At 29.9% G+C, this 16451-nt stretch overlaps 1 protein-coding gene across 5 annotated transcripts; it reads left to right on the top strand.

The window, feature by feature from the left end:
- The first annotated feature begins 8906 nt into the window (after positions 1-8906).
- LOC126848454 (protein hunchback-like) lies at positions 8907-16316 on the top strand. Of its 5 annotated transcripts, XM_050589424.1 has the most exons (5): positions 8907-8995; positions 9251-9370; positions 11904-11957; positions 12523-12790; positions 13140-16316. In XM_050589424.1, exons 4-5 carry the CDS (start codon positions 12531-12533, stop codon positions 14899-14901), a joined length of 2022 nt encoding a protein of 673 aa, XP_050445381.1. In that variant the 5' UTR covers positions 8907-8995; positions 9251-9370; positions 11904-11957; positions 12523-12530; the 3' UTR covers positions 14902-16316. The 5 variants fall into 5 exon arrangements, with proteins under 5 accessions (XP_050445381.1, XP_050445355.1, XP_050445372.1 ...); XM_050589398.1 differs by lacking the exon at positions 11904-11957 and having other exon boundaries at positions 13140-16315; XM_050589415.1 differs by having other exon boundaries at positions 8929-9370; positions 11907-11957.
- Positions 16317-16451: the final 135 nt, after the last annotated feature.

Here is a 16451-nt window from a genome sequence, read left to right as displayed (position 1 = left end):
TTTCGATTGTAAATTTATTTATAACTAAATTCTTATTTGAATTTGAATTTAACATATATGTCATTGTAAAATAAATTACTTTCTATTTATAAACAAATCTCGATACAATAAAAACTGAATTTATAAGAAACAATAAATAAATAAATAAATAAACACAGATAACAGATAAATTGCATTAATAATAAAGAATTCTATTGCTTATGAACAATTCTAAAAACATGATATTCAATCTTTTTCTCAAGTTCCTTCTTAAACATGTGAGTATACTTACGTATGGCGCGTGGTGAACGCGTGCCGCGCCTCGTCACGAGATCTCTTCCCCTGTTTTTCCCGCCAGGAAAAATTTACCACTCGCGGTTCCGTCCTCGCTCCCCTGAATGATGCCCGCCGTATACGAGAACCCGCGTGCTACTCTATAAATAGAATCAGGCGGCGTACAGCTGAGGCGGAAAAACGGAAATCTCTTTTCTTCCTTCTCTTTCTTTCCCTCTCGTTAGTCTATCGTGTATTGGCGATGAGGCCCGGCAGACGGTGGAAGAGCGAGCTGAGGTAGAGGAGATGGTAGAGAGACGAAAAAAAAAAAATTCCTCCAGGATCACGACGTTGAAAAAGTGGTCAGAACTGACGCGTGCGCTATAGTCATCACCCTTGTGACCCGTTTCCCCCGTGACCCGTCGCTTTTCTTCTCCACGGGGATTCGTAGAAAGAGAGAGACAGAGAAAGAGAAAGAAAAAGAAAGAGCAATGTCTCCCATATTCTGTTGAAGAAATCAGTAGTCCCCCGAAAACCGATACAAAAGAGACTCATAATTGAGAATGATTACTTATATGTTTCATGAAACTGAATCTAATTTCGTAGAATATACGAAAGATTCGAAACTTTGAGACATCTCGTGTGGTATTGCTACTTCAGCCGATTATGCGTGTTATCGAACGTGCAAAATTTATTTTATACTAAATTTATTTTATACTAAAAACGTGTTTAAATAATTAAAACTTATTAAAAATAAAGGGTAAAAAACATAAAGCCATATAAAAATGTATAAAGCCACAGAAGAGAAAAAGGGTAGAAAATAACTATAAATATCAATTAATAAGTTTAATATATATAATATTTCAACATCCAATTAAATGTCTTAATAAAATAAATTTTTTATACTATTCATAAGTTTTTGTTCGATTATCCAAAATCGATTTTCCATGATATCTTGTACTTTTATATCTTTTTCGAAATTTTGCGAAATTACGATCTCTCCCAGATTCTCATCGTTTGGCTCACAATCGTCGTGCGATTTTGCAACGGCTTCTGTCCGATCGTTTTTCAAAAAAAATCCAAAACAATTTCTATCGGGATCGGAATTGACAATAGCACTGATCTATAAATCTCACATTGTCCGATCGACAATGTTTAGTCGTCCGCATATTAACCCCGGGGGTGAAAAGGTCCGTCCACCCGATATTGTTCAATGGTTGACCCCTCACGCGTCAGCATGACCCCCGGCTTCTTATTTATCAAGTTTTACGGGAGCGCGATTCCCGCTCGTGACCGATTTCACGTGTGGAGATGCGAAATTCGTATGAAATTAGAAATATGTACGCAAGAAACGAACACATATTTGCGATATTCAAATTCGTCGGCTTTATCGGTGTCCTTGCGTAGCACTGCTCTAATTACAAAGCATGAGGCACAATACCGCTGCATCGTTCTTACCTACCTACTTTCTCTTCCTAATCCCTGTGTTATATGTTTTCTCGTTAAAAAAAATTTATGACTACAAAGAATAATCCCTAAACAAAATACTATGCTAATGGTCTCTTTCACCTTCACGGATAATTAACTTTGAAGAATAAAATGATTACTAGATGAAAAAAAAAATGATACGTATAAAAACTCAATTATAATCGTATAGAAAAACTTAATTTGTATAATGAGTTTTTATGTTTTCCTTATCTAATAATGCTTTACAAAATTAATACTGATCTTGTTGTAATAGTCTTTATCGTACGATATCTGAATAGTATTACCTTGCATGGATTTGTTCGGAAATTTTTCCTAGTTATTTATCTTTTTTTATTTTAGATATAAATATTTTATATATATTTCATAAAAAAAAAGAAAAATTTTCGAACAAGTTAATATCATTACTTACGTACTATATTTTCGGAATATATGCCATTTAAACACATCATTATTACAAATACACCGATATCACAACCGTCCGTTACGCCGAAAATCGATTTGGTCAACTTTCAAAGAAAATCAGAGAGAATGAGTCAGAGAGAAAGAGAGAGAAGAGTGGTGAAGATAGAAAGAGAAATAAATGGACAAGGAAACGCGGGAAATCGGTTCCATCAGGGTCTGGAAAAACGATCCTTCGGTGCGATTAGCACCGTGCTCGCGTCTGTACACTATGATACAATTCTGTTAAAAAGATGAAAAGAAAGATTACCGAACAGCTTGTTGTAAACAGATAAAGTGCTTTAATGTTGTAATTAGGAGTATTAATTTGAAAGCTTTGCAGAAATATTAATTTAATCTCTTTTTTATCATATATTGTACCTATAATACACGATTCATTTTGTACGGAATTTTTTATAAACCTGTTGCATTCGATACGCCACACGACTATCGACGGCTCTCATTCTTTTTTTTTCCGTTTTTCTTTTTTCCTCCACTCGCCGATTTCCTCACAGGGCTCCCTTTGTCCACACTCGGACAGCCCGCTAACTATCCACGTGTGTGTTTATTATGTAGGAGGTGAGTCGCGCCACGCGCGTGCACGAAAAGCGCATAAGAATCGAGAGGAGAGAAGAGGAAAGGACTCCTTTCCCGTCCTTTTCCACACATAAAAAGCTGGGGGAAAAAGGGAAGAAAGGGCGAGGGCTGGGAAAGGCGAGGGGGTCGAAAGAAACGGGAACGCGCGGAATTGTGGGTAGAATGGTGGAGTGAATTCGGCCACTGAATATCGAGTGCCCTTCAATCCGCACACAGGCTCCCGATCAGGATGGCGGGTATGGCATAGAGAGGTGAAGGAAGAGGGGTGAAAAGGAAAAAAGGACAGAGATGAAAAAAACTATTTCGTAGCGCGGCTCATAAGCCATCGAATGACACCAAAATTGTCACTTGTTAGGTGGCTCAAGATTAAGCATTCACTCTTCCTCCTTCTCCTTCTTTTCTCTTTTAATTGTTCCCTCTCTCATAATTCGTCAAAATTTTTATCTTCTGTTTCATATATTACAAATGTTTTTGTGTATTGTGTAATTAAAATTGGAAGGTTGTGACAAGTGGAAAAATTTTTTGTAATCTAAATAAATTTCTTCTTATCAGATGCAAAAACATAGAAAAATTTGAAAAATCATTTAAGAGTCATAGAAAAGATTAGAAAAAGAAAAACATTAGGATATCTCTTACAACTTTCTTCCAAATCCTCTAGCACAATAGATTGCGAATACTCACTTATCCAAAGTGAGATTATATTCTAGATTATTAAAAGATAAGTGACATAATTAATGGCCTTTAATTTTTCTAGCTAGAGAAACTTCAAATATCGATATCATACTTCTTGGGCATAACGAGCCCTTATTAGATCAGCCAAAATCCGTTGTAATCCCCAGGGAGGCGAGTCGGCGAGATTGGTCCACGGTTAAAAACTTGCGTGCCGGAAAAATGTGTGCCGGGATGGTGTTAGCAGACGAACCATAAGTATGGGTCAACCCAGCGTGGGTCAGCTGTCAGTTGTTTGTCCTAGAGGAGGGACGCCATTTGCGCGTTGCAGTCTGCTTTCGGAATAGCGCGACGAAGGGCCCGCCAAAAGGTCCCCCTCCATGTCAGCGGACTCTGAATTTCGGTCTTTATGCATTCGGTCGAATTTTTCATTGACACGGTCATAAATTTTGCAAATTTAGAGAAAGCGTTTCGGCGAAAATCTGCAAATGTTGCATCGCATAATAATGATGGCTTAACGTGAAAGATATACAACTGAAGTAACAAAAAAATATTTTTAAGAATATTTAAAAAAAAATTTAAGGTAAAAAGATAATTTAAAAATAAATAGTTTATATATATATATAGTAATGTTCCACTAACATAAAAGTTTGGGCGTTTAAAATTATAAGACATTTGAGATAAAAAAACATACTTCTGAAAAATGCATCTTATGCCGCTATCTCGATTCTTAATTCTGTTATGAAAATAATTCGATCCTTTTTGTATAGAGTTTCTAATTCTGCTGAGAAAACTCCTCATCTTAAAATGAACCAGATTGCAAATGAAGACCAGGAGCGAAATTGCAATGCTCTTGGTGTTTTTGGAATGTAGAGAAAAGAGTTAATGAATTTTTAATGAACATTATTTTGAACAAAATTTGGGCGTGGAGAAACTAAATTAATGTAATATGATTCATCAGATAAAATCTTTTTGAAATAGACAATCGACTTATCGCTTCTATTAAACTACTTTTCTATCATTCTAATGCTTGAAATATTTAACTTTTAAATAAATATGCTTCGTAGTTATTATTTTTCTATTTTTAGTATTACACTCACACGTATAGTACACATGTATAGAATGCTATAAATAATCGTTGATTCAGTCATACGTTGTGTTTCAGTCATACGTTGTAATTTTTCATTTTGAATATATTTCAAAATTTTAATCTGTAAACATATAAACATTGATAAGTGATATTAATTCTAATTTATATAAATGCAATGTTGTTAATAAAGCAGATTCTGCAGTTTTTAGATCAAAAAAGTTTCGAAAACTCAAGACCAAATCACGAATGTAAAGTTCACGGAGAATAGTTAATAATTTTTCAATAAATTTTAAATTAATTATGATAAGAACAAACAATTTGCATAATATTTATTTATTACAAAATTCAAATTTGAATTTTCAAATTCAAATTTGAATATTTTTAAAATTTTGATATTTTCGTGGAAAAGATATATTAAGATATATTAAGATATATTAAGATACATTTAACAAAATACAGAATAAAATTTTTTGCTGTTTAAGTAAGCGTGCAAAATTAGGGCAATTTACCTGAGCTTTTATTCGAAATGTCGTTTCTTTTTTTAACTTTGTATGCAGTCGCAATGTTCAAAGACCGTCAATTTTTCACTGTAATTATAAACAAAGTACTAAAAAATAAGCTTGTAAATTTTTTTGAGCAGGTTTATGGACTAACATGTCATGCATTGTTCCAGTTTCTTTTATGCAGAAGACCGGTAGGAATAGTATTCATTGAATCTCTGATAAACATATTTAGAATACCGTTATTTGCAAAAAAGTGCAATATATATGTAATAAGATCAACATTTTTCATCTTCTGTATGGTCTTTGTAACTTAAGTCAAAATAACTAGACAATGCGGTAAATCTTATATCTTTACTAAATGCGCGCATACTTGTATAGAAAAATCAGAAGAAATTTTTTTTTTTCTGTAATATATGATTAATTGATATCAAGAAATAATAATCGTTCGTTACTTTACTAATATACAGAAAAATAAAATTAAAATTAAAATTAAAATTATTTGCCTATCTAAGCTATACCAAAAATATAAATAAAAATGTAATTAATTTTAATGATCTTATGATTGCTCATTCACGCTTTTTTTCTTGGTTAATAAAAATATAATTTTAAATTTGTAAATCAAAGACTAACTTATATATCAAATTAAACGATTGAAAATGTTTTAATAAAAAAAAAAAACGGGAACTTTGACTAATTAAAATTATTGAAACATCAAATAAATTTGTCCCGATATTTTTCTCTTCTTCGCCTTTATTTCTTCGGGTGGATAGATAAAAAGGAATTTATTACAAATCTTGAATTAAGATTTTAATTACTTAGTAATAATTAATAATAATAAATTATTTAATTTCTGCTATTTGCCAAGAGAAGTGGATTTGGTTTACAAAATATACATAATTTTAACCATTTATATCTTTCCTTTTAATTACTTAGTATAAATTCAAGAAATATCCAAGCTCTGTGCATATAATCAGTTTCATAAAAAATTTATTTCATAAAAATTTATTTTTCTATGAAACTGATGCATAGAAAACATATTTTTCTGAAACTGATCCACTTCCATTTGCGTCTTGCTCTTACTACCGCGATTAACTTGTAATTTTTACTTGAAAGCCTTCATATATTCTTCTTTGAATAATAACAAAATGTATAGTAATAATCATGAACATTTCAAAAAGGCAACTTTAAGTTTGGTTGAGCCTACTAAGTTAGCCTGTTAACCAAATTATTTCGTCATAATTATCTATATGTTTAGTAGAAATTATTTCACTAAGATTCTAAGAAACTTTGATCAAAACTCAATTATTATAATTATAATTATAATCAATTTTTTTATTATATAAGGGAATTTATTAAATGACATACAGACATTTTTTGAAAAAGTAACTTGTAATAACTATTGCAAGAAAAAAAGTATTAAAAAAGTTATTCAGTGCATATGAATGTGTGTTCGTTACATTCTAATTTACTATCTAATTAGTCTTAATGGTAAACAAAGAGAAGAAAAGAGAGAGGAGAAAGTAAGAAAAGTCACAAAAAGGAACAAATTAGTAAATATTATATATTGAAAATTAAATTTATGTTTATAATCATAGAATATAAAGTGAAATATTTTTCTCTTTCTCGCTCTTTCTCTCTCTCTCTCTCTCTCTCTCTCTCTCTCTCTCTCTCTCTTTACATCATTTCTCATATTATTTGATTCTCAGATAAAATATAAATATAAATAATTGTTAACAAAAAATTTCGTGGAGCTTTCTGTTAATATTAGTAAAAGCATTCATTTCAATCAATTTCTTTTACTCTCTTTTAAAAGGAGTTGATACTTTTGTTGCAAAACCCCTTATTAATTTTTAATAAATTAATTTAATAATATAAAGCAGCAAATAAATGTGATAATATAGATGAAATAAGCTTCTTAAACTACGTAATTTTGAGATAGAAATATCCATAAAATAGTGTTTGTCCGGCGGTTGTCAGTGTTTTTACATTTAATCCTTTACGTAAAATATAAAAAAAGACTTTTGTGTTTAATAATAGCTTAAAAGAAAAAAATGCAGAGTTTGAAAATGTACAGATTGTCGCCAAGATTTACAATAATCCGTTTTAGTACCGGAGAAAAAAAAGAGGCTAAAATATATTCTGCATTTTTGACTCTCGCAAAAAATATAGGGATTGTTAAAGAAGCCGCGCATACGCGCACAAGTATTTTGATTGAACTGTAAACGCCTTGTAAATTTATTGAACGTCTCGTTCGTGGAACAAAAAGGATTTAAAAAAAATTAAAAGGTTGAAGCGGTAACGGTCGGAAAACTTTTCTTGTGACGCGATGAAAGAGAGTTAGAGAAAAATTTATTACCGATCATACCTGATACGTATCGATTTGTCTTCTAGCAGTATTTAAAATATGTAAATAGAACAATACATGAAGATGTCAAATTGCAGAATTTGTCAAAGTGGAGAAAATAGCGGTTCAAATGATTCGAAACACCGCATATTTAGATAATCTAGGCATAATCTAATTTCTAGCTACTTTTTAAATTTGTATATTGAGAAAAAAATTAATTTGACTAAATGCATTGAGTTGATTATTATTATTTTTTTTTTTTTAGTTGAAATATTTAAGTATTTATGATATATTTGGCTTAATTATTTAATTATTCAACTAAAAAAATGATAACTAATTAAACACATTTTGTCAAGTTAACGACTATTTTTTCAGTATATGACATTGATTTAATTCCGTAGAATGATTTTCAGTATGAATTGATGAAAATAAAGAAAGTACCATATTTTTTATAAAAAACACGCGCGTTTATCTAATCTATTTCTTTTAATCATGTGTTTCCACATGCACGTGCATAAATTAGAATATTTCAAGTTTAGAAAAACTTCCTATTTTAAAATTTTATTTTTTAATAGACACTACTCTTCTTCTTTTCAGTATTTGAGAAAAGGGTGAGAGCTGTCTACATTAGAAGGAAAGCAGACGGCGTTTTGTGCCAAAAAAAGAATCTGAATAATGGAGCGGTAGAAATGTGAAAGCGTCTAAAATGGAATTAAAGTAATAAATTTCTCACTTCGAATTTTTTATGCAAAAAATAATGAAATAAAGAAAAAAGAAGAGAAGTTCTTTTTTGCAATCTATGTTAGTACTCCTTCCATTTAAGAGAATATAGATTAGAAATTCTTGAGTCTTTGTCAATAACTTTTTCTAAAAATAAATTTTTATTCTGAGTTATTGTTGAATATATATTATATTACACATGTTTAGAAAAAAAGCATTTTTTGACATTTTTAAAATTAATAGAGATTAATTTTTGAAATAAGACGAGATTAATTAAATAAAGTTTCTCCATCGTGAATTTTATTAGAAATTAGTGTATAAGGTTTTAGGAAACCAAGAATAATAATATTACCAGAATAATAATATTTGATTATAAAAATAATAATATTTAATTTAATTATGCTAAATTTTTAGAAACAAATTTAAAAAATTTGTTGTTTTTGCAACATTTCTGTCATGGTAGGTGCAAGAAGGTGCAGGAAGAATAGAAGAGTAAAAGAGACGTAAGGTTCCACGTAAGAAAAAGCGTGACGTAACCGGCCTAACTGGTGCGTAACAGTAATCCCAGAGAGGCTACTAAAAACATAGCGGATTTGTATCTTTCAAACGGTAGGAGTGAACAGTTGTATTTTAATAAAAAGTATACGGTGAGCATTGATGAATCGGTAGTTGGCACCGACGAAAGTGGGGGCACAGGGGCTGCAAATGTCCTGTTCATGAATGTTCGAGAGGAAAGCCATGATTGGCCAAGCGAACTGGAGAGAGAGGGTAACTGCCCCTTCAGTTCATATGTATGGGACCTAGAATTCTTTCAGAGTCCTAAGCGCTCAGCGCTGAAGTTTACTACTCCGTTGCTCGGCAAATCCATCGTTTTGGTCATTCGTAGGGTCTATGGTACGCTAATAGAAATACCTGTTATAGAAAAACTTTTAGACCTCGGTGCGGCTATTTGATTATTATTGCTGTAAAACTAAACTTAAAAATAAATTACAGTATAGGCATTTGAGTTTCTCAAATTTGTTGGTGAGATTTCAGCAATTTTCTCATCGCTTTTACATTCGGGAAACATATATAAAGAGAAGCAAATTATTTCAGTAAAGAACAATTGTTATTATGATTTTGTAACGATACTAATCGATATTTTATAAGTGTGATCTGTGACATCTTCATTTGGCAAGAAGAAACGGGATGCTGCCGAGAAAATAGACAAATCAGACAACAACAAGATTCATTATTGATAAACGTGATCTTGGCTGACAGTAAAACAAGGTACGATATATAATTATGATATTATTTAATCTTGATTAAAGCTCGAAACGATTTATAAGTTGAGACCAAATATTTTGAGATATATGTATTACATGTGCACATGATATTTGTTTTTTTTCTTTTTAATATTTTCTGTATGTTACATGATACATAAAAATATAAATAAAATTCTGTCTTGAATCTTGTTGAATTATGGATCGTTTAAAATGAGCTGAAACTTGAATTGCAACATAATCAACTATCTCTATACATTAACTGTTTGATTATCACTCAAAACACACCTAAAATTTATCCACGCGATTGTTGCCCCTCGTAAGAATCCTTTTTTTTTCGCTTGTATTATCTTTTATTTTTATAAAAGATATTTAAAGAGAGAAAGAAATCAAAATAAATTGTTTAAACTTAAACACCTTGATGCTATGTTGTGAATATTTAATATTAAAGTACGCTCTGTTTTATTATATTTCTCAGCAAGAAGTCGTTTTTTGTTTTTAAAACAATTAAAATTATAATTTTCTTCCTCCACTTAAAGTCTTCGATATATTTAACATTATGAATTTATTAAAATTTTTTATTTATATGTTACAATTTAATATTTCTTAGCGATTTTTCCTCGTCATAGCCATATAATCTATCTTATTCGGTCTAGCCAATTGAAATTTCCAATGTATATTATCGCTTTGTCGTATGTTTTTCTATTTATTGTTATGATCTTGAGAAGTATGTCTCGTTTGGAATTTGGAAATACCATCGTCGTTTTGACCTTTAAACGAAAACGCTGTTCAATTGAAATTTTAAGATCGGAAATCAAGATAATTAAATTTTTCAAGAAAAATATTCGTTGATTTAATGATTCATTGAACATAAAACATAACTTTAAAGTATATACTTTTAACAAGATATAAGTATTTTTTCATTATCTTATAAACCAGACAAAAATATTGTTTTTGATGAATAACAGTATATATTGCTTAAATAAAGCATTTTTAAATCAACCATGAAATCACATTATGAGTTTTCGAATATGTTCCGATTCAATAGTTACAAAATATCTTGCCAAGTCTTTTGTGTTTGAGTATATAATTTTGGGGAACATCAAGAAACAATAATTTGTTTTATAAGTGAATATATGATTGTTAATCTTATTATTATTTTACACGTGCTCACATTCTCAATTGAAAGCCTTTATTCTGATTTCAAAGATATAATGTCACAGAAGTAGCGAAAAGAAATAGGTAGTATTAAAATCAAAATCTTTATGTTAAATTGTATATATTGTGTGTATGTGTGTGTATGCTTTCTGTAGTTTCAGCATTTTTACAAAATGATTCAGCGTCAAATCTTCATAATTGGCTTTTTATAAACAGTCTTTTCGAGCCTAAAAAGGCTTATTTTACAAAAAATCTGTAATATATATAACAACATAGGATTAAAAAAATATATATTTAAATATTTTAATTAATCATCATTTTGCAAATTACAGCCATATATATATATATATATATATAGAGCTTTCTTTTTTTATAAAAATTTTTTTTAGAAAAAGAATCGATGTCGCGATCCGCGACAATATCAATAATTATCTTACCTCATTGTAAGAAATTTTTTCTTTGGCTGTGGAAAATATATTGTGCTATTATCCTTCAAATTACATTACTTAATAAAGTTAAAATCAAGTACAAGCTTAAATCCTCTTGTAAAAATTGTGAAAAATTAATTTTACATTAAAAGATAACCACATATGAATAATAAATACCATTCAAAAAGTACGCATCGCACTTTACGATGCGGGCGTTGATTTTTGTTTTGTTTAAAAAAAAGTTGTTCGATCCATTTAATATACATTTGTTATTCTTGCGAAGTTGCCTTTACTTTCCCTGTCGTGCACAAGTATATACAAAAAAAAGATAAATTGGTTTTGCTGAAAACCATTTAGCAAAAAAATATCAAATTTTATTTATAGCTTTTAACGGAGAAGTTAACCCTGGACACCTACTATGAAAAAGTGTTAGAGTAACAGCAGGGAAACTCTTCGCGCTCATTTTTATTCATCGCTCCGGTTAAGCAACTCGATTTGACGAGTTTATCCTTAAAAAAAAGGCTCATAAATCTCGTATTTAACATATATTTAGAAATATAACAATAATGTAAAACAAAATTAAACAATTTTAACAACAATTTGCGTTAAATTATATTCATTAAATTATATTTTATTAAAAAAAAGAGAGAAAAAAGTTATCTGAGAGTAATGAATAAAATGAAGATAATAAATAAACAACAATTAATCATGTTTATGTGTTAATGAAAATTTATCTATAATATTAATTGTATGTGCACGTTTTGTAAAATAATAATTTTGTAAGATAATAATTGTGTTAATTATAAAAAATAGAATTTTTGAATCTAATTTTTGCGTGCGTGCGGTCTTGCGTGATAATTTTATATTTCATCTCCAGATTTTATTGCTTTGAAAATAGAAAAGAAAAAAAAATTAATATTATAAAATAATAATTCACCGCTAAATCAATGATAGCAGATTGCGGAAAAACAACGCCGCCATTCGTTCACTTCAGATGATAGAAGCGTGGTGAGTAATCGTGCAACCCCTCTCCGATTAAACTTTCTCTCTCTCTTTCCATCTCTAAATCTCCACACGATCGCGTACAGTATCCTTCTCATTCTCTGGACCCTTCCCCTTTTATAGACAACAAAATGTCGGCATGAATACAATGGAAGTCGTATGGGTATCGAGTTTACGAAGTTCAAGTATGAAACGTTTCCTTCCATTTTTGCGCATTCGCTTTGCGTTTTTTTTTTATTGTTTTTACTTTGCAGGATATATGATATTACACACAAACAAGAACGCATTAAAAAAATTAATTATTAAATAAGAATTATATCTTTAGAATATAGAACTAAATTTAATTCTTAACAAAAATTTTTATTACATTTTAAAGATATAATATTAAATTCTTTTAAAAATCAAGAAAATCAAGAGCATAAAATCCAGTTGTCATTCGCGTATACGAAAATATAATTAAGTGAACTTTAGACAATTAAATTATGTAATTTTACACCAAATTCTTTGATTTTAAATCACTTGTCTCTTAATCAATAAAATTTTTTGAATAAATATTTTATGTTCATTACAGATATTTGAATGATGTCGGAAAAGCATGGAAATGATGGCAACGATTCCGGGATTGGCTATTCTCCTCCAAACATCAAATTCGAAAGTGAACGGAATGAAAAGACTCTTCCATGTTGTTTTCAACAATTGCCTACGACTGAATCAACAAATCTGAATTATTCCGAATTAATCAGAACTGAAACGGAAGCTTTTCAGAAGCGCGGAGACATCGATCATGTGTTTACGGATTCTGTGAAATGTGAATTGTGTGACTTCAAACCTACAAGATTGTAAGTATACTATAATTAATCTTTCAATTATAAGTATATATATATATATATATATATATATATATATATATATATACATATATAAAATGTATTGAAAAATGAGATTAATCGCGTAAGTTGTGGAAAGAATACATAAAATTAGTTGTTGATATAATTGTTTTTATATTTTAATGTAATTTATTATCAATTAGTTTTTGATAAATAATTCATCATCATTCATTATTATTTAATAAAACTTGACAACTGTAAATTTTTCAAATTATCGATATATAATTTGTCATATACACTCGTTGTTATTTAGCAAAACTCAAGTCGTACATTTTTTTTTTCAAATCGTACATCTTTATAGATTTCAGTATTATCATCATATAATTGTGCATTGCAAAAGAACGAGCGATTCAGAATCCGAAATCGATCCAGCGCAGGCGCTGAACACCGAATCTTTGCACAACGGAGATTATTCCCCCGAAGAAATCCAAAGCAAGAAAAAGAAGCGACGTAAAAACGTGAAGCCTAAGAAATGCAAACATCGTGACTGCGACTTCGTAACTACCGCAGGATCCGATGTGACAGAAGCGAAAAAGGAGCTTTGGATGCACATGAGGAAGAATCACAAGTACCCTCTCGTCTGTCGTCTTTGTCCATTCGTTACCGAGCCCAAGCATCATATGGTTTACCATTGGCTTGGTGATCACACTAAACTCAGGCCGTTCAAATGCGAAGAACCTAACTGTACGTATAGTTGCGTGGCCAAGTCAATGTTGAACAGTCACCTGGTACGCCATTGGAACGTTCATCAGTACAATTGCAAGGATTGTCATTTTAAAGCCAGATTACTTCACGCGATGAAGAAACATATGAAAGAGAAAAATCATACTAAAGTGCTGGTACTAAACGAGGATGGCACACAGAATGTAACGGCCGTTATCGATGTATATAGCAAAAAACGTGGACCCAGACGGAGTACTCTTGCTAAAAATCAGGATAAATCGGATCATAGCGATCTCAACCAGTCGAGCTCATCAACTTCTCCAGAACCACCTCAAACTCCAATCTCTCATTCTGAAGATCAACAACTACAATCAATTGAATCAGATAGTAACTTCAATAGTAATAACAATCAATCGAATTTATCAATGTATCCACCGATAATTCATACGCTACGTTATTTAAATAATCTTATAACGGACAGTATTCTCGATTGTGGCACCGGCAATCAAAATTCGATTCTTTTGAACAATCTGATCTGCATGTTTAATCATTTGTTCGGCGAAAACATAGCATCCTATTTGAACATAGAAACGTTCGACCCGCAGAGTCGTTTGGACTCTTTATTTATTATGCAAAGGACAATCAACTTGCACATCGAACATTTAAGTAAAATTAACGGTAACAATTTTGAAACAATTAATATCGAAGCCGGTCCTAGCAACGATAGAAACGATGCTAATCATACAGACAGACTCTCGACATTCAATGGATTAGAATATCAGCCAGAAACACAGAATATCCCTATAATAGGCCGTGCTAGTTTCAAAACAGTTGACAGCGAAGCTGGACCTTTTGACTACAGAAAATATACTAATCAAGCCTCGACATCCAATAAACGGAAGGCTGAACCGGAAGAGCTGGATGATGCTGACAATAATTATTTCAGCTCAAATAACAGCAATGAAACTAGTTCTTTCAATAAAGTTTTTAACAAAACCTCAATATCCAAAGAACTAGAGTCCGAGCCACAGATACAGAGAGATAAGATTCCAAATAAACCATTGAGTATCAGTAAATTCAAGATAACCGGCGCTACTAGACGTAAAAGTAAAGTGCAGACACGTTTCACGATAGAAGAGAACCCAGAACAGAATAAAATCGAATCTTTTGAGTCTCTAATGGACAGTCAATACGGTTTGCAAAGGGAAAGTCAGATTAATGGCACAGTAAACAAAGTAAACAACTGTGAGTACTGCGACCTTACGTTTGGAAACAGGTTTATGCATATTATGCATATGCATTTTCACAAGAATAACGATCCCTATACGTGTAATGCGTGCGGTGAAAAATGCGCTGACAGCTTGGATTTTAATAATCATCTTATTCGTGGAAAACATTAAAATACAAATCTAATATAAAGATACAACAGTCAACATTATTTATTGGCAACATTATAATAGGCAACATTATTATTTATATGCTATTACTACTTTTTCTTATTACATTGGGAAGAAAGGTATTGAGATGTAAAAACTGTTATAACTATTATAACTATTATAACAGTTAGTTAGTATTTTCGTAATAGCACTATAAAAAATAAATACTCTTTACATATATAGACGCAATTTAGCATCACAAGCTAAGAGAATATGACGAATAGATATTGAAACTATTACTGTAACTCGTTAGCGCAGATATATTTTCAATGTTAATTACAATATTTTTATAATAATAAATTACAATAGAGTGCTTGCATTCATATGGAAAAGTCATAAAAAAAGTAATGGTTTTGATATCTGAAAAAAGTAATAAAATGAAAAAAAAAGGGTTGAGCCCTCTTTATTGTAAATCTTTTTTTTTTGTTTTGCGGATAATATATAACTATTTACTTTTTAATTTAACTTTTTCAATATTACATTACGATAAGTTAATTTAACATTCCTCATAATTACAAGACTCTTGATATTATAATGATAAAATTATCTTTTATTTTTTCTGCTTTATGCAATATGCATAACTATGCATGTGAACTCGATGCAGCACCTGATAATTTTTTCAAAAAAGTTTATACAAATTATTATTGATATAAGTGTTATAATAATATATTATTGAATAATATTAGGATATTATTCAATATTAAGGAATATTATTAGGAAACATTATTCATCTCTTCGCTCTTATGCGTTGCATTACTTTTTCAGATTATAAAGTATCTAGACTTTTTCTTTCTTCAAAATGCATAATTTATTATATACTTTCAAATGGATACAAAAATACACATCGCAGAAAATTTGGATCTAACTTATTCTAATGTCAAACTACCTTTTTTAAAAATAAAACTAAATAGATTCGGTTTTCAAGCTTTGTGATAACACTTTCTTATCTTATCAAATCAATGCCATTTTTATTTTAATGATATTGTGACATGTATATATGTATAATATGTCGTATTAAAAAAAGAAATATTTTACTCTTTACAAAATGGTAAAATATCGATTATAGTATGAAACATCGACAATTACATACATAATACTAACTTTTTGTTATAATAAAAAAAAAAATGTCACAAAAAAATATTGTCACAAGCAGTATGCCGGATTTGTTTGATCATGTTTTTGAAAAAGAATAGCATAATTTCTATTATTATATAACAATGTAACATAAACTTTATCGTGAGAAATTTTCCTCTTATAATTTTATTGTAATTATTCTATTTTGTGGTAAACTTATTCTATGAAATACATATATATATAATTATGCATTTTATTTTCAAATTTGTATAAATTTTTTTTAGAAAAAAAATTGGAAAATTATCGCTGCATATGTTTATTACCAAAGAATTAGGTTTATATATATGTTATATATATATATTATGTAACATATATTTATTATATATATATATATATATCAAATATATGTATATTTATTAATAATTATGTATATATAATTA

This window comes from Cataglyphis hispanica, chromosome 1, assembly GCF_021464435.1.
Source record: "Cataglyphis hispanica isolate Lineage 1 chromosome 1, ULB_Chis1_1.0, whole genome shotgun sequence".
NCBI classification, from domain to species: Eukaryota; Metazoa; Arthropoda; class Insecta; order Hymenoptera; family Formicidae; genus Cataglyphis; species Cataglyphis hispanica.
The sequence above is the reverse complement of the archived record's forward strand: the minus strand, read 5'-3'. Positions and strand labels throughout refer to the sequence as shown.

What these genes read in the sequence shown, in the direction of transcription:
- LOC126848454 (XM_050589424.1), top strand. Translation starts at nt 12,531, where the DNA reads ATGATGTCGGAAAAGCATGGAAATGATGGCAACGATTCCGGGATTGGC. An exon ending in GACTTCAAACCTACAAGATT is followed by an intron (nt 12,791 to 13,139) that starts GTAAGTATACTA and finishes ACATCTTTATAG; the next exon opens with ATTTCAGTATTATCATCATA.